Source organism: Sparus aurata, chromosome 10, assembly GCF_900880675.1.
Source record: "Sparus aurata chromosome 10, fSpaAur1.1, whole genome shotgun sequence".
Taxonomy (NCBI): Eukaryota; Metazoa; Chordata; class Actinopteri; order Spariformes; family Sparidae; genus Sparus; species Sparus aurata.
The window spans coordinates 24,623,313-24,647,068 of NC_044196.1; the positions used below are offsets into that span (position 1 = coordinate 24,623,313).

Here is a 23,756-nt window from a genome sequence, read left to right on the forward strand (position 1 = left end):
TATAGGGGGCCCTATAAATGCTACACATGCGTATCTCATAGACCATTTGACGGAATTTCACCAAATTTGGTATGCATACTCTAGGGGCGAGTATTAAGTAATATCTTGAATGCCATGTTGATAGGTGAAAGTGGGCGTGGCCTATTCGTCATTAACCATCATTGTTTGCGTTTTATTAATTTATGGCAAGCTGGAAGGACCCAGAGACACGAAACGTGGTACGTTGAGTATAAATGACGTCCAAATGCTGCTCCAAAAATTTTATCCCAATCTGTCAGATGGGGACGCTATAACATAGGGTGTGAACTTCAATGGCTCTCCCCGCCAAGCCATAAGTGCTATTGACTTGAAATTTTTCATACACGTCCTCCTGATAGTACTCTACAAAAAAGTCTCTTTCACCACGAAAGCCGCTATTACAGATTTTTTGCTAATTTGCATAACGTTAAAACCAGTAAAATTAATAGAACTTTTGAAAGATTGACTCTATCAACACCAAATATGCTATACAGCTTCGGGGGATGAAAAGACACATTTCTACTATAAATGAGCCAGATTGGTCAAAAACCATGGCCGCCAGGGACCCATGTATTTTTGCAATGGGCGGGGCTGAGAAATGATTGGCCATAACTCCCACACCCTTTGTCCTATCATCACAAAACTTGGTGGTACACATCAGGACTGGTAATCTGCCTACCAAAGCATGTTGAGCTCAACCTATAGGGGGCGCTATAAATGCCATTAGCATGTAGCTGAAAACCCAATTTGGAGAAATCTGGGGCTTATCATGGCTATGTGTTGCACAGAGCTTTGAGAAACACGGCGGACGATGTCATCGACTGTGGGGGATGAGGGGTTAGAACCCGAGGATTGCTGCTTGCGGCTTTATTTTTCATTATTTATTTATTTTGACATTTTCTCCTATGTTTGGTTTCAATTCTTTATAACAATTCCATATTCCTCTTTAGATAAGTCTTACATAGAGCAAACCGTTTTTTCAGTTTATTTAACACATACAAAACAAACAGAACAGGGTTGCTTGAGTTAAGTTACAAAGAGATGAATGAACATTTATTTTCTCTCTTTTTATTTAAACAAAAGAACAGCGTTTCATGGGGAAATATATATTTTCAAAATGTCCCCAAATTTATGTTCCTGGAGCCTCATTGAAGAGGTCATTCTTTTCATTACAAAGATTTCATAGATAATAGCGTACCAGTTCTCTAAGATGGGGCATCTGGCTGGAGCCACTTCTTTGTAATTGCTTTTCTAGCATCAGGACTATATCAAACAAATGCTTTGTTTTAATATTTTAGAAGTTGAACATAAAAGGCCAAAGAGTTGTTGTTTTGGCTTGGCTGTTCTGATCACCGTCCATTTCAGCACACCCCCTCGAGTTCTTGTCTTTCATTAAATAGTTGCAGATTGCATCTATATTCTCCCTTTTCACACCAGGCATCACGGCTTTGGCTCTCCTGGGGTCAACACTGTTGTGTTTGCTGGCAGAGCTGTCAGGTTTCTTGAGGCCAACATCTGCAGAAGTCTCCATGGACGGGAAGCTGGGGAAAGGTATCCTGTATCCAGTCTGGCCTTTAATACTTCGATTTCCTCAGTTCTTGCGGAGCTCCATTTTCAGGACTCTTATCCTAATGCTGACCATTTTGCGGATCTCAGATAGAGCCGTTTTCAGTACCAAGGTGATTTTTCTGCCGAGGTGTTTGGTGATGTCACTGACCGAGCACAGCAGCCCATCGTCAGGCTCCAGCCCCATGAAAGCTCCGTTGGCTCGGCTTGCTGACGAGAGGCTCCATGAAGACGCCGTGGAGTTCAGGAGACAGGCTCATTTCGGCTAAACTGTGGTTTCTTTTGCAACTCATAGATAAGATTTGCTATAGGCTATATTTTCTGCACAGTTTGGAGCTAACTAAAAGCTACTTTATCTTTTTATAGCTGAAAACATGAAGATATATGTGAAAGGGATAAACTCATGAGCATTACTATTTACCAACTCCATTGTTACCAAGTAGAAAGCATTTTTCACAACCTTGTAGACAGTGTTTTTTTTTTAATTGTATATCAACTGATATATAAAACACGCGTAAATAGCTTATCTGCCATAAATGTCATCAGTTACAACTTAAAAATCTTGTGTAATCCTTATGAGAAAGAAGCACCATATTATTGATACTACCACAGGTAGTTTCCTACTCTATACAGTAGAGGGCGCTACGTGTGAAAATTTATCTAAACTCTAAAGTGCCGAATTGAACACATACTGCGTTATCTGTCAAGTACATTAACGTCGAAAGAGATGCGTCCATGTATAGCCTTTAAAACAAAAGTCTGAGTGACGGGGCTATGTCCCTGTAGTTGTTTGACACGACTATGCTTTTATTTTGAAGACAGAATCCTGTTACATCCGGCGGTACTCGCACTAACTGACAGACCTAACAACAGCCTTTCAGCACCATCCAAACAGTAGCTTGCCGAGTAGCTTTTAGCTAGCTCCAAACTGTGCAGAAAATATAGCCTATAGCGAATCTTTTCTATGAGTCGCAAAAGAAACCACAGTTTCGCCGAAACGAGCCTGTCTCCTGAACTCCACGGCGTCTTCATGGAGCCTGTCGGATCAGCGAGCCGAGCCGACGGAGATTTCCTGGAGCTGGAGCCCGACGAGGAGCTGCTGTGCTCGGTCAGTGACATCACCGAACACCTCGGCAGAAACATCACCTTGGTACTGGAGACAGCTCTATCTGAGATTCGCAAAATGGTCAGCATTAGGATAAGAGTCCTGAAAATGGAGCTCCGCGAGAAAACTGAGGAAATCGAAGTATTAAAGGCCAGGCTGGATACAGTTCAGAGGGAATGTAGGGACCCTTTCCCCGGCTTCACGTCCATGGAGGCTTCTGCAGATGTTGGCCTCAAGAAACCCGACAGCTCTGCCAGCAAACACAACAGTGTCGACCCCAGGAGAGCCAAAGCCGTCATGCCTGGTGTGAAAAAGGAGAATATAGATGCAATCTGCGACTATTTAATGAAAGACAAGAACTCGAGGGGGTGTGCTGAAATGGACGGTGATCAGAGCAGCCAAGACAGCGGCGAAAGGGAGGCTCGCCAAGAGCCGGACCCGCAATCCCTCAACCTGTGGCCAGACAGCGGGATGACTGGCTCCGGGCCTGGTCACGGAGACTCTGAGTCCGCCACAGATGACATCTTCAGCATGCTTCCTTCTGGCAGCAAACGGATGTATGACTACGAATGGGTAGCACCCATGGAGTATCCTTCAGAACTGAAAGGTAAACACACAGACCCAATGAAAAGATGTGTGTGGAGTCCCTGAGGTGAAACCGCGCAACTTTTGAAGACATGCACGTGTGCTAGCATCCGACCACCACTGAACCAGCAAAATGAAAGAGAAGTTATGGAGTTAGAAAACAATGAATATACTCCAGGCAATTAAAATCTATGAGGTGTGTGAAGAACGTGACTTTTGTAAAAAAAAAAAAAAATGATGTGATTTTAAGATAACATTTGGATTAAGTAAAAAAAAAAAAAGTAGAAAAAAGTGTGTGATTATTAATCCGTAAGTTTTCAACTATTAAAGTAAGGGGCAACTATTTTGGTATTCAACTAAAGGTGCAAAATGTGTGAAATGACCATCTGGCAATTCATACTCCAAACAAATAGTATTTGTAATAGTATATAGTATTTTCTGGTTTATTTACTCCCCTATGACAGTTAACTGAACATCTTTCGACCGTGGACTAAACAAGAATTTGAGAATGTCATCTGAGGCCTTGGAAAAAACTGAATTATATTTTTCAGTGTTTTCTGACAAACAACTCATCAATTAAAGAAGAAAACTTGAGCAGATTAATTGACAATGAAAATACTCATTAGTTGCAACTTGTTGGAAATTCCTGGTAGTATAGAGCATTGTGTGAGGAAGACTGCTTTAATCATTTTTATCTCATGGGTTTCGCGATAGGCTTTGTCAATTGATTTTTAGAGATGTACCGATCAGGATTTTTGGGGCCGATCACCGAAAGCAGTATCTGCCGATCCCGATATTGCCTATCACCGATCACAGCTTCAAATACAAAAATTCTATTGTTGTCTTGTGTAACTTTCATATATTTAATTAATGATTCTTCTTACACAACATTGACATTGGATTATGTATAAAAATTAGGAGATTAGAAAGTATCATGAATTGACCACCATTTTATTGCAGGCTGAGGCAATGTTCACACCCTAGAGACTCTCTTAAGAGACAACTAGAGTACCTCAGCTTACATAGAGTAACTGTAGTTTACTAGCTTAAGCTTTCTTGTGGCAATAATTATGTGTACAACAACAACAACAACACCCAACATGTGCAGTGCACCAACACTAACATTTCACTCTCTTAGAGTCGATACAATTGTAAACTATATGGGACTCATGCTAGAACTCCAAATGTCACTCGTGAAGCCGATTGACACGACCTTGTCGTCCTTTATAAGGCTTAGGATGTGACTGTATATAGTTCGGTATAGCTCCGGCAGGCATTCATCAGTGAAATATTTATGACTAGGCAGCGTGTACTGTGATCCAAGCAGTTAACGAGGCGTTTGAACCCGATGTCTTCTACAACAGAAAGCGGCTGATGATCAAGGCATATGAATTCCATTACCTTTTTATTTAGTTCGTTCTTTTTCTCGCTGTTGTTGCTGTAGGGTTACTGTCGTTTAAATATGTCTCTGTTACAGTCAGCTGAGTTAGTGGCGTCTGGGTTACTGCACGCTCCTTTTCTTTCTCTGCCTTAGCAGTAGCCAACTTGGAAAACTCAGTATACTCCTCGATGTGAGAAACTTTCAAATGTCTTATCAGGTTCGTTGTGTTGTAATTCTTTTGTAGCATTCGTCCTCGAGGTATCTCCTTTGCACACACCTTGCAAACTGCAAATTTGTTGTCCTTTTCGGACACATTGTAAAACACTCATACCGGCGACGCCATTTTCAGTGTTGATGCTTTTTTTCTCTCCCCCTACCTCCTCGCCTGCCCGCCTTTCAATGTAGAGACTGCCACGCCCCCTTAGGAGACCTGGGTCTGAGAAGTTGGTCTCTATATTGAAACATCATCTGATCGGCCTGCTTTGATCTATTTTGAGAACTCTGCATTATCGGCCGATTGCGATCAGTTGCCGATTAGGGCTTTGACTTTTGGCCAAAAATCATATTTGAAGTTCGTTTGTTTATTAATATTAATATTCGAATATATTCGAATATTTATGAATTATATTTTGACCATAAAATGCCTTCAGTAAGACCTATATTGGTATCAAACTTAAGTTGTATATGTTCTGTCCACTAGAGGGCAGTGTATCATGTCAGTAGGCAGGCAATGATGTTTTCAGAAAAAAAACACACTCAGGACTGTTTTTTTAAATTTTTATTGAAAGTCAGACCTGGGTTTTATCCACTGTTCTTATCAAAAATAAATAAAAATAAGCCAGTCAGGCTAAGTACTGGAAAGACAAAATAAATAAAGGTTGGCCCTATTTGGAAGACCTATTCAAAACAAGCACATCCTACCAGTGATTAGCGATCTGACAGCAATTACCAAGAACAAGGCACTTTGAGATGTAAATCGAACACTCGGGATGCATTTCCCTCCCCAATACCCATCAATCATGTAGATAAGAACACTTCGAGATGCAGGGCTATATCCCCAACAATCAAACATGTAGGCCTTGCCTTGGCTAAATTAGAATTCGCCATTATGGGCTATCTGGCTGGCTACAGTTTATCTGGCTGCAGACTTTTTTAGGTTGTTCGCCAAAAAGACTCTCTCTGGCTCAAGAGAAGAGCGTTGCTTTGTGACTATGTTCCCCGCGGTGGAAAAAACTTGTTCCGCCCTCATAGATGTCCCGCATATTGCCAGGTAGCTGCGTGCCAGCTGGGCGAGATGGGGGTACTTGAGGCTTCTCTCCTTCCACCAGGACAGCGGGTTGCTGTCAGACAGGGGTGGGGGCTCACTGTCGTAGGCCATCATTTCTCTTTGGAGCACATCTTCATTCTGTCTGACTGTTAAAAAATAAATTAGTTTTTGTTGATGTGTTGTTTAGGCTACGTTTTATGATGCACTTGTTTAAATTTCCAATGTAGGGCTTGAGTTGTTATGAAAGGCACTCGATAATTTAAAAGTTTTTGTATTATTTATTATTGATAATAATATCATCATTATTACCTCCTGCCAAAGAGGTCTCCCATCGCACTAAGAGCAGTCTTTTCCTTGCGCTGCTGTGGCTCCGTAGTCGTGGCGTTCTCCTCTTGGCTTTTCTCGCCGCCTGTCTCCTCGCTGAGCTTGGCAAGCTCCCTCTGAACCTTATCTCGCACTGCCTGCCGCGACTCTTGTTCCAAATGAACCAGTCGGTGAAAACGCGGGTCGAGGTAGCTAGCTGTGTTCAGTAGGAAGAATGCATCTTTGTCGGGGCCATATCGTGCTTTCAGATCAATTGACATCATTGTTTTCATCTCTTTCAGTCCTGCCGGGTCATCGGTGGAGGGATTGAGTTGTCTCAGAAGCACATACTGCAGGGGGAGGACCGCTGATGCTGTTGGGTAGTTTTCTGTTGACAGCGTCTCGGTGGCTACTTTGAACGGCTTCAGCACGTCTTTCACCTGCGGGACAAACGCACAATTAATAACAAGCTTATCCTAGCGCCACTAACGTTAGATAGCTAGCTGACATGCTATACTACTAGCTAGTAAACGCAGTTAGGCTATGTGCCACTTGACGTTACACAAAACACAAACTTAGCTTAACGTTAACTAGGCTTATAACGCTACTACGTTTGCAAACAGTAATGTTAACATTAGGGACATAATATTATTAGACCAAACATAATTAGCCAACGTCACTGACCTTCTCCATCAGGGTCCACTCCACACTGCTGAGCTCCAGACAGCTAAGTTTCTTCTCCATTATCACCGCTGCAACAGCGGCTTGTTGATCAGCTGCCCGACAGATCGTATCGTAAGTACTGTTCCAGCGGGTGGGGCAGTCGTTGATGAGCTGGACTGGTTTGAGACCAAGGAGTTTCTGCTTGGACTCAAGGAGGTAGCTGTCTGTAGGCGAGTGCTTGAAATGCTGAGCGGCAGCCTTCAGGCGACTGACTGTTGTTGCAACGGAACGCTCTGCAAGCCCTTTTCTCGCTGCCAAATTAATTGTGTGAGCCATGCACAGGATATCCGTGATCCCCAAGTACCTCTCTACAGCATTGACATAGTTGGTCGCATTGTCTGTTGTGATGGCGAGCACAGACTCCCGCTCAACGTGGTACTGTCGTAGAATACTATCGATGCATGTGGAGACATTCGCTGCTGTGTGAGCAGTTTGAAGCTCAGACGTGTCCAGGATGACATTTCTCATCTCCGAGTCCTCGTCTATGAAATGGGCTGTGACAATAACATGGGACTCGGTAGCCAAAGAACTCCACCTATCAGTGGTCAGTGCGAGTTTTTCTCCACGCAACATTTCCCTTATGCCACCTTTGGTTGTGTCGTACAGCTTTGTTATTTTACTATTCATGGTCCTGTAGCAGGGGATCTTGAACCTTGGCTCTAGTTCGTGGACGAAAGCTTGAAACCCACTCCCATATATCACGTTAACGGGCCTCATATCTTCGCAAACGAACCGTGTCAGCAAATCTGTCGCTCTGTTTTGACGGGCATAGGGGAGGCCTCGTGAAGGAGATAGCATGGAGTCGATTCTGGCCTGCCTCGCCCCCGATCCCTCCCCCTCCTCCTCTTCCAGCTTGCCAGGATGTATAGTTGACAGGTGGGCTCTCAAATTGCTGGTCGTCGCGTGATATGCGAGTTTTGTCATACATATTTTACATACCACTTTGTCCTTACTCGAGATTTTCCCCTGTTCCTTTGGGAACCCAAAGTAGAGCCAGACATTGCTTTTTAGATTATCTGGAGTGTAAATTTCTAACTCCTCAGGCATAATTGTAGGCGTTGGCGCGGCCATTGTTCTGGTATAAAAAAACAGGTGCTAACCAGGACTCTAACGTCACCTACAGGAGCCCAGATGACCATTAATAGCCTTGCTAATGAGCTCGCGATTCACAACTTCACCAGGCTTGAAAAAGCCTCGGAATCTGAATTGAAAACAACGTTTACAAGCAAACACATTTGCAAAAAATAATGCCCATAACAGGTTAGAATATTAAGGGCTGCCTAATATTCGTTCGAATATCTTAATTTTTGTAAATATTCGAATTATATTCGAATAACAAAGTTCGGAGTCAAAGCCCTATTGCTGATCGATCTGTGCATCAACAAATGTACTTCCTATATTGCAGACAAAAAGTAAACACAACGGTGTATATAGTTATGCTGATCAGCCATGGCATTAACAACCTATTTTACAAGTTCCTCTTGTGCAGCCAAAACAACTCTGACCTGTATGTTGGGAGGTGGGGCTTCCATGGATTGGGATCTGGGGAATATGGAGGCGAGGTCAATGCCTTTGGCTCTTTGTTGTGCTCCTCAAGCCGATCCTGAGCAGTTTTTGTGGTGTGTCAGGGCACACTGTCCTGCTTGGGGGACACTGCCATCGGGGAATGCTGTTGCCTTGAGGGGGTCTACTGGGTCTAGAGCTGTGCGATATTACGATATATATCGTAGTGCGATATAAAAATGTCTACTGTAGGATACTGTTGTTTATATCGTAATTTTAACGTGTAGGCTACTTGATTAGCACTGTTGCTACACTAACGTTAACGTACGCTACGGTTGTAATTTAATACACCGTCTAAAGCACAACTCAACGTCGGAATGACCGTTGGATATCGACACTTTGAGTTCAAAACAAATTTATTTTAGACAGAGGCCGGGAAATTGGGGGTCTGTTTTGGTACGCCGATTTGCCGCCTCGGAGGGTACACTTATTTCAGCCTTGCCTGCTATCTAAAAACAAGGCGGCAATGTGCCGGCCTCTGCGTGAGGTGGGCGGAGGTGTCAATGACCTGCGCTGTTTTGCAACCCACAGCCGGGGAGTTTTAAAACCAAGAAACAGCTAATCACAGCAGTCAGTCCATCATTTTATCCGCGGACGTTAAGATGAGCAACTGGACAGCTGCTGAGATCTCCTCGGTCTCTGTAACTGTTTGGTTTTGTTAGCTTGTTGTTGTGTCGTCAAGCTAAGGACGGTCGCTACTTTAAAATTAAAAGCCCCCGCTAATAACCCAGTTCTTAACTCCAATGGGGTTCAATGTAAGCTCTCATTTTGAAGACAAATTCGTTGTCATTGTTCACAGCCCAACTTCGAACTTCACGTCACGTCACGTTTACGCCTACCCCAGAGGCGGCTTTTGGAAAAAGAGGAATATTACACCTCCGTTTTAGAAAGACAGGCCGGCACATTGCCATCCTTACCTTGGAGAAAATGTTCCGCCTTTTCTATCTAAAAAGGGCTACAGAGTCAGTCAGCCATTCCCACTTTATAGTCACCAATCAACCTACAGTAGTACAGGGTCAGCTCAAAACATGTTGTTTGCCACAGATGATCTGGTCATGTGCATCTTAATCCTCCTTAACTGCTCACAGACTCATCGGGCCATCCCGATAATACTGAACATATCTTGATGAGATTAAATTTGATCAGTACTTTTCTGAGCCAGACATTTAGCATCCCGAAGCAGCTGTAGTTGCTGTCAAGCAACAGTAAACAATCCAGCCCTTGAAGCTAAAGTTAGCTAGCACACTACTGTCATCACAAACATAAAATCTCAACTTCAGTTCTCGCTGAAGAATAGACATCATGTGTTGACTGTGTCTCCCCACTCACCAGACTGATTTATCCTTCTGCTTGTGTTTTCTTTTCTCGCACTGCAACGGGTTACTACAGGTATTGCACTAAACTTTGTTTATGTCTGCCTTCCCGATGCTGAAACCACGCCCCTGCTGCTGCACAAAACGGTGTTAGCCATTGATTTGAAATGTATTAAGATGTTCAAATTGCACTAAATTCAATTTGACACTGCACTTCCTTGGGTCCTCAGCAACAAATCTGCCAAGTATGAAGTCAACCCAATAAATAGTTCTTTAGATATGAAAATAACATCCATCCATACAGACAGACAGTTATTAATTATTTTATAGTTCAGGGTTTTTAGACTGCCTGAGGAAGCCGGAGCACTTGAAGGAAACCCACAGTTATTTGTCATAATCTTGACTAAGTAAATCTCAAATTTCTGCTAGATTTCTCCTAATTTTCTTCGATTCATCTTTTTTGGTTGCACATTGGTTGCAATACAGCAAAACATGGCCTAGCAAAACTGAATAGAAAACAAAATCTGTTAGAGTAACATACAGCAGCAGTAAATGTGGTACAAATAAAAACAAAGGGTTGCAAGACACTAATTACCATGTAACAGGCCATGAATTACCATAGCCTGGGTGAGTCTCCATTTCCATAATAAAGAGTCCATGTAGTAACTTAAAAACAATCACCTAGTTACAACAAAGCTAACACACTTAAGGCTAACCCACACTGTTCCCTACAAGAGCCTTTATTTGTATCATTTATCATCCCTTTTTTTCATTTGCTAAGGGAAATAGGCCCCCATGAAATTCTAATAATGAATGTGTGTATGATAAAATTGAAAAACATTTACAGTAAATTCACATAGCACAACTCTTACCCAGGGGTCAAGTTTGATGTGGTCATGTCTTTACCAGTCATGAAGGAGCCAGAATGTGAGAACGTCCCCACCGATGAGACAGAGGATGATGATGACGATGAGACGTCGAGGAGGGAGGAGCGGGGACTGGAGCACGTCGAGGCCCCACTCCCACATGACCAGCACTCTGAGTTCTCCATAGAGCCTCAGAGCTCTCCAGGGGAGGAAGGGAGTCCCCTGGAGGGCAACACAGACAGGCTTGTAGCAGGTGGGTAAGAAGGGGGATAAGGGAAAATAATGCTGGTTAGAATTTAAATAAAACCAAGACAGGAAGTATAATCACCTGAATAGATGTTAGTGTTAGATAGAGCTGAATGAATGACTGTCACATGACAGGGTAGCTACCAGTTCAGTGAAGTAAGTATTGTCCCTCAGAGCTGTACTGAAAGTAACCTGAGGTCAGATCCTCACTCCTTTGTATCTAATATTCTCTATCAACATCTTCTTTTCAGATGTCCTCTTGTTCCACTCACCTCACTGTATTTCAACTAGAAATGCACCAAGGTACCATGTGTACCAATGCACTGTATGATATTCGATATGTGCAGTATCTATCTGAACCTGATACAGATATATGATTGGATTGGCCCTCTATTTGTAACATACTTTTTTAATTGTTTTCACTTGAGCCAATCAACATGTTGATGTTTTTGAACCAGAAACTAATTTGGAGAGTGTATATTGTATTTTTATTTTATAATGATTTGAGGTGGAGCTCTTTATTTAATGCCAGCTAAAATATTAAATGTGAGTGAAGAAATTTAATCCTGGAAAACCAGAGGATCACGAAGCCATTAGCTGAGGGTGCCGAATATCGATCCATAACTACACTGCATGGACAAAAGTATTGGACTACCTACACATAACACCTACAGGAGCTTAAATGACACCCAATCCTAGATACAGTATAAAGGCATTAAAATGTGATTCCCCCTTTGCAGCTATAATAGCTTCCACTCTTCTGGGAAGGCTTTCTACAAGATTTGTCCAAAATGTCTTGGTAAGCTGAAGCATTAAGAGGAACAACCCCATAGCACTATCCCTCCTCCACCAAACTTTACAGTTGGCAAGTGCAGTCAGTCAGATAACGTTCTCCTGACATCCACCAAAACCAGACTCTATTCTTACCTTATTTTATGTTACTATTACCGTAGGCCCAGTTTTTGAAAACAAATAGTTACTTTACACAACATTAGACACAACAAAACAAATAGTTATACACAATACAACCTGTGTGTATCATTACGATGGCTGATAATTTTCATACTTGCATAGTTTGGCTTATAATTGTTGATGTTTAAATATTCTTTGGATAATATAGTAATTTCTATAGGATCTAAATTCTCCCACAATAAAGTTGCAATTGGAAATTCAACCACTTCACCTCAAAACACATTATAGTGATGTGAATCAAGGAAATCAAGGATTAATGAAAATATATGACAACAAAATAAATGTATTGATATATTTGAGTTATTTTGAGAACATAAATTGACTTACACTTTTTATTTGAACCCAAAGTTAAATCTTTTCACAAAAGGTACATGCGCATTATTATTCAACCCCCAGATTCAGTACTTTGTGGAGCATCCTTTAGGTTTTATAACTGCCAATAAGCATTTTTGGTAAGTGCTAACAAGCCTCCCCGCCTTTCTATTGAAGCCTCTAGCTCATTGATATTTGATGGCTTCCATGCTGCAACTGCCATCTTTAAATCCCACCAAAGATTTTCAACAGGGTTTAAATCTGGTGACTGAGAAGGCCACCCCAGGACATTCCAGGATTTATTTCTCAACCAGGCTTTGGTTAATTTGGAGGTGTGCTTGGGATCATTGTCCAATGATCACGCAGGCCCAATTTCTCAACAGAATGCATCACATTCCTACTTAAAATGGCCTGGTATTTCTGAGTATCCATGATGCCACATACATGGCCAAGATTTCCATTTCCTGCTGCAGAAAAACACCCCCACATCATCAATGACCCACCTCTATGCTTGACCGTGGGTTTGGTATTCTTCTGGTCATAAGCCTGGCCTTTCTCACACCAGACATACTGCTGGTCCAAACAGTTCCAGTTTCGTTTCATCAGTCTATAGAACTGTCTCCCAAAACTCTCCAGTCTTATCCAAATTCTGGCATATTGCAGTCAACCCTTGATGTTCTCTGTGTCAAGAGTCTTGGAGTCAGGCCATGGCCAAGTCCTTGTTCATTCAGTGCTCGTCTAATAGTTGCCACTGAAGCCAGGGTCGTACACAGGATTTTATGAATACTTAAGTCCAAAATTCCAAATTTGGATTGCATCATCTGTGTAAACTCTGCCAAGTAGCACTGTTTCCATAAACAACGCATTTTTACACCACTAGTTTTAACAGTCAGTTATTGTGCATTTGTTTTTGTAACTTTATTACCTATTACCTATTTTAACTGATGCTGTATAGACACAGGTCTTCTTCAAACTGAGTTAATAAGTACCTCTCTGCCTCTGCTTTGGCAAACACACTGACCTGACACCAGCTGGACTGACTGATTGATAATATAAATTTCTGAAAATATTTTATTAAACCAGGGCTGTCAACATTTAGATTTAATACTTATTTCATATCATACATACATACATACAAAACGCATTCAGCCCACCGTCTGTTATTGGTGAGTCGATTTTAAAAAAACTTGTTTGAGTCTAACATTACACCAGGCATTGGTCGTTCACACAGAGCGAAGCACCGCTGGAGTAAAGACGAACCGCTGTGTAATTCACCCACAAAGACGGTGCTGCAGCTCCTAAAGAAACGTGATGGTACACGTCATGATGATGACATGTGTGTGTTTTCAACGAGTTTCCCCGGTGTCCCCCCTGTCAATCTAAACCTGCGGATAATTTATAATCATATGGATGCTGTTTTAATGTGTCGTGATTGAGATCCTGACCCACCAAACCTCCTGGAAAGTGACAAGGTTACGTTTTTTTTCCCTTAATTACATAATTACATAATCACCATCAGTGAAAAGGTCGCTGTCTGGCTCTGTCACTCGCGAGGAATGTGACGAGGAGTCAGTAGGGCAGGCAGGAGGACAGACAGTAGGATGGACGCTTCTCCGCGTACAGCTGTGGTATTTTTTTCCTCGTTGCCAAAGACAGTTACAGTTACAGTTACTGCATTACCTTAGTTTGGTTCTTTAACATTGCTTTGTGGGACATTTCTCTTTATTTAGTTGAGTGAGGGACCTGTAGACTGTACGATGGACACGCCCTCCATACGCGCAGCCGGCTCATCCATTCACAGTGGTTCAGTTTGCCAATATTGAGCCTCTGATACTATCAGATGAGTATTCTATACAGAAGTTATTGAAATGTTACATAGATAAAATGTTTATTTATTTTTAAATCAAGGTTTATATCAAACCATAAATTGGTGTATCCTTACAGCCCTAATATTTAGGTTATCATTGGACAATTTTTATGACGTGTACTTAGAAAAGAATACCGCAGACCGGAACCTGTGACCTCAATGCTGGTTATGGCCATGACTGAAGCACTTGTCCCGGCTTTCATCAGGTCATCCTGTAGGCATTTTGCAGTAACATAGGGTCTATTCTTAGTCGTCCTGATTAAGTTGCTTTGGGCTCTTGATTACATTTTGGGCTTTCTTCCACAGCCAGGCAGGTTTGCAGCACCTTGAACACCTTCATGGGTGGAGTTTATATGGGCATTACAGCTGAAGCAAATTAATGATCATTATAGAGTTCCCAAAGGCTTAATCATGCTTTAACTCCCCCTTAGGCCTTTCAAAACTAGCCGAAGGTTTAAAACAGCAAGAGAACATATGGGGTGAATAATTGTGACCTGGCTTTGAATAATTGTGACCTGGCTTCATCTATTAACAAAACATAATGTTAAACACAAATACTACATCATATGTTTTCTTTGTTGATTTAATGTATCACTCTAATAGATTAATCATCCAAAGCAAAATCTAGCTTTAAACCTTCCTGGTAAATCCTTATAATCTTTGGGGGGTCGAATATTTTCTATTGAAACTGTATGTATAGGTCCAGTGTTAACATTTCAATCCATTTGCAATAGCTTAAGGCAACAGTGGCCTTCATAAGGGGAGGAGAGGTTAATTGGGCAGTTCAGCCATATGTCTAGACCAAATAGGCAATATAGTGTTAGGTCTAGGGAGAGGCCCTCTCACCAGAGGACTTCCTCTCCACCCAGCAACAGGGGCGCTGAGACTAATGGAAAATCGCCCCGGTGTTTGGAAACCTCCCTGTTTTTGGGTTTTGTCTATGCTTTTGTCTTATATCTACATAGTTATTCAGTTCTTAGTTATTTAGTTCATACTTGTTGGGGAGTACACCTGAAAATATTAAAGAAATGCAAAAATCGTTGATAGCATTAAATTGATATCGCTGAATGTAAACGGCTTAAGTACGCCGGCAAAAAGAGGGAAGGTTTTGGCAAAACTAAGAAATGAAAGGGCACAAATTATACTGATGCAAGAGACTCACTTATCCCAGTTAGAACATGAAAAACTCAGGAAGTTTGGCTATAAGAACCTATATTATAGCACATATAAAGGTGGCCGTAAAAGAGGTGTAGCAATATTGCTGGCAAACTCAATCCAGTTTTATTGCGAGGGGAGCAGTGATGGTTATCCTGCCGAATGGTATAAGGTACTCAGGGAAGAACTGGCACCGTTACTTTTGGCATCATTCAATTGGACACTTAAGGAAAACAGAATACCTCCCTCATGGGATGAAGCGATAATTTCTATACTCTCAAAAACTAGGAAGGATAGAGCAATGTGGAAATTATAGACCAATCTCACTTCTGAACGTAGACTATAAGATACACACATCAATTATTTCAAACTGAATCAATAAATTTGTGACATCGTAGAAGAAGATCAAACGGGATTCATGAAAAATAGACAAACACAGGATAACATTAGGAGAACTATACATATTGTTGAGCAAGCTCAAAAGGAACAGCAGAACACATTGTTAATAAGTGTGGACGCTGAGAAAGCTATTGACTCTGTAAATTGGAAATTTCTATATAAAGTAAAAGAAAGACTCAGATTTAATAGTAAATCAGTGCAATGTATGAAAGCACTTTATCATCAACCCAGCGCCTGAATCAAAATCAATGGCAGCCTGACCGGTAGGACAAATCTTCAAAGATCAACTAAACAAGGTTGCTGCGTATCACCGACTTTATTCACTCTCTTTATCGAACCATTAGCCCAAGCAATCCGACAGAATGAAGGAATTTAAGGAGTGACAATAAATGGTGTGGAACACAAGATTTTTGCTGATGACATCATGGCCTACCTCAGTCAGCCAGATGACTCTTTCCCTACACTGATGAGACCATTTTAAACATATGGACATCTCTCAGGATACAAGATTAATTATCAAAAACACACACACACTAACATTAAACTATACCTCCATCAAGGTTGATACAAGAATCATTCAATTTCAATTGGAAGCAAAAAACAATCTGCATTACTAAAAGTTTGGGATAAATTGGGATAGAATAATATCAAGATTTATTTGGGGAGGAAAAAGCCCAGAGTAAGGTATGAAACTCTCCAGCTACCAAATGACAGGGGAAGTATGGGTCTCCCAAAACTAAAGGAATATTATCATGCAGCCCAATTTAGATCAATAGTGAATGCTGGACTACGTGGCTTAGTGGAAAGACATGGAAAAGGAATGTGGTGGGTACCCAATTCAGAGCATCATTGGAGATAAAGAAATCTACATAATACAGGAAAAAATAGACCCAATTACCTCATTCACTTTGGATGTATGGGTCAGAGTAGTCCTAAAATACAAGATAAAGGATATAAACCAATTAAAATGGCTGGCATTTAATAGTAATTTCAAACCAAAGGAATATGACAGGGGATTCAAAACATGGGTAACTAAAGGGATTACAGCATGGTGCACTTTAGAGTAGAAAGGGGAGCTGGAGAGATTTCAAAATATGGAGGATAAATATGGTCTGGGGAAACACTATTTCCACAGATATTCACAACTAAGGGACTATTACAAGAAGAAAATCAGAAGGGACCCCTCCATGGAAGTGTGGGGTGTAACTCAACTTCTAATCAAATCATTCGCAGGAACTTCTTTTAGAATTATATCGAAATTATACAAAGCATTGACAGCAAATAAAAATTCAACCAATTATATAAAAGAAAAATGGGAATTGGAACTCAGCATAGACATTACAGATCAACAATGGCAAGAGATGTGGAAAACCCTTCAAACATCCACCAGTTCACAGTCATGGAGGGAATTCTCATGGAAAAATCTGATACGATTCTTTATACCACCTAAAATCAGAAACAAATATTTAAAAACCAATAACGTGTTGGAGAGAATGTGTCGAATTAGAAACAGGCCATGCTCATATCTTTTGGAATGTATTAAAATTGCAAGGTTTTGGGGAATAGTACACAATGTCTTGCAAAAGATACTGGGATTTAATATCCCCATGAATTGTGAGACTCTGTACATGTGTAAGCTAAATGAAGGACATATATAATAGAGATAGATATTTGGTAAAGATACTATTGATAGCAAGTAAGAAAGCTATAACTAGGAATTGGTGTAAGGTAAACCCACCTAACCAGGATCAATGGATGGCAATTGTAGATACATAATGGAGAAGATGACATTTCGTATGAGACTGAAGAGGTGCAGGGTGAACAAAAATGGGAAAAATGGACTATATACAAGAACTCAAACAGTGATAGACACGAGGATCTGGGAAATGAGGACTGAAATATTCAAGAAAGTGACTCCCTGTATTGTTTTGTTTTGTTTTGTTTCTTTTATTATTGTCAGTGTTGTTCTTTCAATGTTTGTTAAATGAAAACAACAATAAAAACTGAAGTGAAAAAAAAAACTATGTATAGACAGACAGACATGCTTTGTATACAGCATACTTAATTTGCTATGTATACTGTACATTTGTATTGTAATTTGTTTTGAGGGATGCATCAAATTTGATCTTATTGATAAGATTGATATGATGATTGTCATAGATTCTCTGAGTTTGGCAAATCAGCCCAACACATTTTTGTAACTCGGTTTAAATTTATATTGCTACAGCGCTATCATTTCACTGTCTGTAAATTCAAGGTGACATCATGGCTAAAATTAATGCAGTCATACACACATCATGATAAAATAATGTTTGTTTGTGGTTACAGGCCAGCAGTTCCCCAGCCACACCTATATCTGCTCTCTGTGCGGAACCTTCTGCCCTGACTCTGTGTTCTTAGAGGAGCATGTCAAACTGATACATTCAGACTCTGCAGATGTTCAGGCTTTCCAGGCCCTGCAGTCCACCTGCTCAGCTTCCTCCACCATAGGAGATGGCAATAGTGACCCCAGGAGGGGTGGAGGGGGACAAAACAAGGGCGATACAGGAGCAGGGGCTAGTGCTGGCATTGCTCTGGGAGGGGGGCCAATGAAAAAGGAGATTAAAATCGAGGGTGGTTACGAGTGTGGGGACTGTGGTCGCCATTTTAACTACCTTGGTAACCTGCGGCAGCACCAGCGTATCCACACCGGAGAGAAGCCCTTCCTTTGTACAGAGTGTGGAGAGCGGTTCCGCCACGCAGCCCGCTTAAAAAGCCACAGGCTGGTACACAGCGGAGCCCAGAGCCCCTTCCCCTGCCCCCAGTGCGGCAAAGGTTTCTCTGTGCTCTCAGGACTCAAGAGACACCAACGGGTGCACACTGGCGAGAGCCCGTACGCCTGTCCACAGTGCGGCCGCCGCTTCAAGGAGCTGGGGAACCTGTACACCCACCAGAGGATCCACAGTGGGGCCACACCCTATTGCTGCCAGCAGTGCGGACGCAGCTTCCGTCATCTGGGAACGTACAAGAGCCACCGCTGCACCGCGGCACAGTAACCAGCCCAGCTGCTACGCTTTCTACTGTGTTCTCTGATACTAAGAACTTTAAAGTGGATGTCAAAGACAGGACATGTTGCTGACTTTGAGGCATGTGTCTTCATTGTGTCATGTGGAGGGCATTTATCCAGAAAGCTGTCAGAGCCTTTGTTTTCTGTTACAATCATGACTTTTCACACCCCCCCCCGCATCAGGCATCAAGAAAAGCTGCATCATTGAGCTGTTGACCGCAGTTTAACAAAATAATGTCAACTAAAGATCCTTGTCCCACAGAGGACAAAAACTTAAACTTGCAAAAAACCTGTCTCATATTTTATAGATGCAAAATGTTACTTTGATTAAGTTTCCTTGATTGACTGACTCCTTGCAAGTGCCCCTTTGCCCGTTGGGCTTAGATTATTATTATTATTATTATAATATTGTGGGATGCTACATATTTAAAGAGAATTTTTAAGTCATAAAAATAAATGGCATAAACTGAGATTTATATTGTTTTTGTTTGTTTTTAATTGTTTTTTAAATATACATTTTAATTTGTTTTTCATTAGAAACATCTAGTGGGCCAAAACTTCAGCCCAAGGGCCCCGCTTTGGCCAGCCCTAGTTGATATCAACTATATCACAGAGCAGTTTACTCAGTTGTTATGGAATTGAGCCTCAATGTTTATTCTTGATCTCAGAAATTCTGGAAACTACAGAATCATTAACAGTTTTATGACAGCAAAGCATACTTCAAAAGCTGCCATGAGATATCTTTGCTGTAAAGCTTATCAGTGGCCACCACATGCAGCACATAAGCAGTGTATGTTTCTTTCAGCTCAAGTCATCATGGGGGAGGAGGATCTAGTCCTGGATCCCCAGTGGTTTTATTTTTGAAATGTTTAATGGAAGGCAGTGCAGAGGCTCATAAAACTACTATACCAGTCCCATTAAATATAATATCTGTTTACCGTAAAGGGTAATTATTGTTTATTACATCTTCGGTTGGCAGTTGGCTTACAATAATGACTCAAGTTGACTGGGACAGTCATTATTTTAAAAAAAATAATACAAATGTTATGAACATTTCTAGTCACTCGCTATGAATTGGACCTCCACATATAGTGGTTTAGATAATCTGTATAAACTGTTGCAATGTTACCCAAGTTTGAATTAACCATAATTATCCTCTATCCTCTAATTATCCTCCTGCTATGGAAATCAGCCTGAGTAAACTAGAAGCTAGCTTGTGATAGCTAATTATCAATCAAAGCAAACATCTTTAAAAAAAAAATGTGTACAAGTAACATTGTTCAGGGTAAAGATGTAGCTGAGAGGGGAATCCGACACAGTATTAGAATTCAGTTATGTTTGGTGAAGAACTACTTTAAGAGTTGGCTACTGGCCTACGCAAAATGTTGGTATTAGCTTGAAAGTTTCTGTAAATGCAGTTGTTTTTGAACTGCAGGAACTAGCCAAACAAAGTATCTGAAGGTGCAGAAACAGGGTGCTGGCAAAAAAATGCTGGGTCTCATCTTTTGCAGCCCAAAAGCAACGTCATCCAGTGAGGTGCCTCATTGGCCCACTGAATACCTGCAAGCTCACATGCCTGGTATATTATTTTGTAACAAGAAGACTTTATTTCTAAAGTTACCTTGTTGTAACTGAACACAAAATAAAACAAACATATGAATAAAAGATAACCTTCCTGAGTTGTAAACGATTTCAACTAATGAATTCTGATATATTATCATGGATTAAGCTACCTAGCAGTATATCAATACTTTGAGATAAGATCCACCTTCAGCTGCATTATGCATCAGTAGTTAGTGAGTACTTTTACTTTCGGCAACTTTCATGCCAATACTGAGTATATACTTTTACTTAAACATACTACAAGTAACCTTTAACTGAAACAGTCTCAATTATATACTGATGCCTCTACATCACCTACATCAGCAAATTAGACCAGCAGCAGGAAGATTGTCTGTTTCTATGCAAGTATTATAGTTATTCTTAATTCCTGTCCCAAGATCAGATTCAGACTTTGGATAAGTTATGAAATTAAAATATTTTTTTAAGGCAGAGTGTCTCTGTAATCTCGTGGGACGGCACTAAAACAAACAATACTTTTATGTGGCTGCTAGACTCAACAAGAAATTAAAGCATCTTGTAGTAGCTTTCAGTAAGATTTTAAATGCAGTACATGAATAAAACTTATTTTACCACTGCTATAAAGCCCTCACATTCACGACTCGGTTGTCTGTCACACTTCCTGGACTGTATTTTATATGTCACTGTTACCTGAAGCAACACAACTCTATAGCTATAGCGCTGATTCTGGTGTGAGCCCCCACTAAAAGCACGGCTGCAGTATATTCAACCTTTCTCCTCAAAAAACAAGGGTAAAAGCTCTGTGGTGGAGTTTTCAAGCTAAACTAGATTGTCACACCTTTGTAATTTACTGTAACTGACATCAATCAAGTTTACAATTCTTTGTGAGAGAATAAATTCCTAATTTCAGCTATTGAAGGCCAGATGAGAGGATGTTTGATTTTACAACCACATATGATCTGTTTTTTTACTATCACCCTACCAGGCAACGCAGATTTGATTGGCACCTTTCTTATAGCTGATTTAGGCATGTTGGTTCATGACGTGTGGGGCGGCTGTAGCTCAGCGGGTAGAGCAGGTTGGCTAGTGATCAGAAGGTTGCTGGTTCAAATCCCAGCTCAACCCACTGGGCTAAGCTGAGCTGCCTCAGAAGTGTCCTTGAGCAAGATACTGAACCCTGTTGACTTGTCCAGGGTGTAGCCTGCCCCCACCCAGAGACAGCTGGGATTGGCTCCAGCAGAAACCCGCGTGACCCCATAAAAAGGGATAAAGCAGTTACGGACAATAGATGGATAGTTCATGAAGTCGGTCAGATGATGCATCACACACCTGCAGAGTTATAGAGTGGTATAACTCTGCAGTTGTGTGATGCAATTAAGAGCCAGAAAGCACACATATACGTGTGTAAGATAATTCATAATGGCGTGAAAATGAATGCCATGTAATGCTGAATGAATTACCTATCTCAAATACATTTCAGTTCAGAGTATTTCAGTGATGGCTGCCAGTTACACAGAAAAACACCAGTGAACTCTGGTATGAATGGAAGCAGGTTGAGAGTTAACTTTGAGATTTTTGTTTTTGTTTTTGTTTTATTTATACAAATTAATCATCGCAGAGATAAGAACAAAAAAGTACACAAACAAAAACACAGAGAAACATGCATAAATAACTGCATAAATATTAGTTATTTACACATTACTTACAGACAAGTAGCCTTGAAGGCAGAGATGTAGCAGGAATGTATTCAGCAGCAACGCGAGTCCAGCGTCTGTCTACAGCTGAAGAATGTGCTTGACCAGTAGATGGCAGCACATAACATAAACCAATGCAAATAAATAAAAAAGTTTAAATGTTCGACTTCTTAAACTCACCTTTTAACTTGTTGAATTAATAACATAGTCAGATTACTAACTTTAAAGGAACCACAATCTGTTTATATTTTAGTTATAAAGATGGAGCCAGGAGCTTGTTAGCTTACATTTAGCCTTCATGGGTCTGTGTGTAACACAGTCAACTTACATTTCTAAATTCACATTTTTTTTTTCAGATATCTTTATTACTTTTCCAATTTATACAAGATAAACATTGTACAAAAGCATAAAAGCACCTCATACAACACAGAACATGGTGAACAAAAACAAACAAACTAATAAGTAAAAATAAATTCAAAGAAGATTAATATGAAGTACAGAAGTATGTAACAACATAAGAGAAGAAAAAAAAAACATACAACAGCATTAAAAGTTCAGATTGACAGTTGAAGGAATACGTAAGCAGATATCCAGGCAATGTCACTTACAGTGTCACTATATAGTGTTCGGTTGAAACCAAAACTCAAGTGTGATTCTTTCTAGGAATGTCTGACCAGATAAGTCCATAGAGGCTCCACTGTAGAATATGTGCACTCTCTATACCGATATCATTCAAAAAGGGGTTCCAAGTTTTCTAAAATTACAGGGGTTTGTCTTTAAACCAGTAGGTCATTGCTTCCAGGAAATAAGTTCCATTATACCCTGTAACCACTGTGAGAGCTTAGGAGGTTTGTCAGAGATCCACTGAAGCAGGATACACCGCCTGGCACCAAACAGGAGAAGATCAAGCAGTCTCAGCATACAAGGTTTTCGATTCAGTGCAGGATGTAATCCAAGGATGCAAGACAGTGGATTGAGATCTAGGTCTTTGCCAAATATGTCGGAAATGTCTTTGCAAACCTTTCTTAACAAAGCTCACTTTGTTTCACCTTTGTAATCTATTGTCCAAAGGGGCCGCCGTAGTCAACAAAAGAAATTAATTCATGGCTCGAGGCTGAGGAGTAAATATAATTTATTTCCCAAGCATTTCTGTTTGAAACTGGAGTGGTGTGACTGGAAGAAACTAAATAAAACAGAGATGTTAAAGGAGACATAACTGATGTGGTTATCTTTCTGCAGGTGTTTCTTTTTTATTTTGATTAATTACATCTCACACTGTGAAGACAGTTTTTAAATTTGTGTCTCCAATTCCTAGAGAACATGTGTATGTATGTGTGAAGGTTAAGGGCTTTTTTTTCACAAACATACAAGCCAAGCATGTGTATCGATATATAACAGTGTTCAGGATGTGCAGGTAAATGTATTTGTTTCTCAATATCATGAATCATGTGAGTATCATACCATCTTGGGATTTGTGAGTAGGAGGTTCTATAGAATGATGTAGTCTGCAGTAGAGGACTGCATTGGGATTGGGTCCAGCCGGGTCCCGCGGGACCCAACCAAAATCTTGCGGGAGCGGGCGGTTTGAACTTTGCTGCGGGCGGGAATGGGCGGCTAAAACAAACACTGCGGGAGCGACAGGATGACGGAATCAACAAATGAAGTAGAAAAAAAGCTAAAACAAGGTCTCTACAACAGACAAAATAAGCAAGGCAAGTCTGACATTTGGAAAAGCTTCTCAATTGTTTGTGACAAAGATGGAAATGAACTGGATTTTGTTAGTTGTGACAAATG

General features: G+C 40.8%; 1 protein-coding gene across 1 annotated transcript; it reads left to right on the forward strand.

The window, feature by feature from the left end:
* Window positions 1-2,410: 2,410 nt before the first annotated feature.
* znf16l (zinc finger protein 16 like) lies at window positions 2,411-23,173 on the forward strand. The gene is made up of 3 exons (XM_030431068.1): window positions 2,411-3,296; window positions 10,734-10,943; window positions 17,970-23,173. Exons 1-3 carry the CDS (start codon window positions 2,549-2,551, stop codon window positions 18,674-18,676), a joined length of 1,665 nt encoding a protein of 554 aa, XP_030286928.1. The 5' UTR covers window positions 2,411-2,548; the 3' UTR covers window positions 18,677-23,173.
* The last annotated feature ends 583 nt before the right edge of the window (window positions 23,174-23,756 follow it).

Coding starts and splice junctions, on each gene's coding strand:
- znf16l (XM_030431068.1), top strand. CDS start 2,549: ATGAGTCGCAAAAGAAACCACAGTTTCGCCGAAACGAGCCTGTCTCCT. Junction 3,297..10,733: donor GTATCCTTCAGAACTGAAAG/GTAAACACACAG, acceptor TGTCTTTACCAG/TCATGAAGGAGCCAGAATGT. Junction 10,944..17,969: donor CACAGACAGGCTTGTAGCAG/GTGGGTAAGAAG, acceptor TTGTGGTTACAG/GCCAGCAGTTCCCCAGCCAC.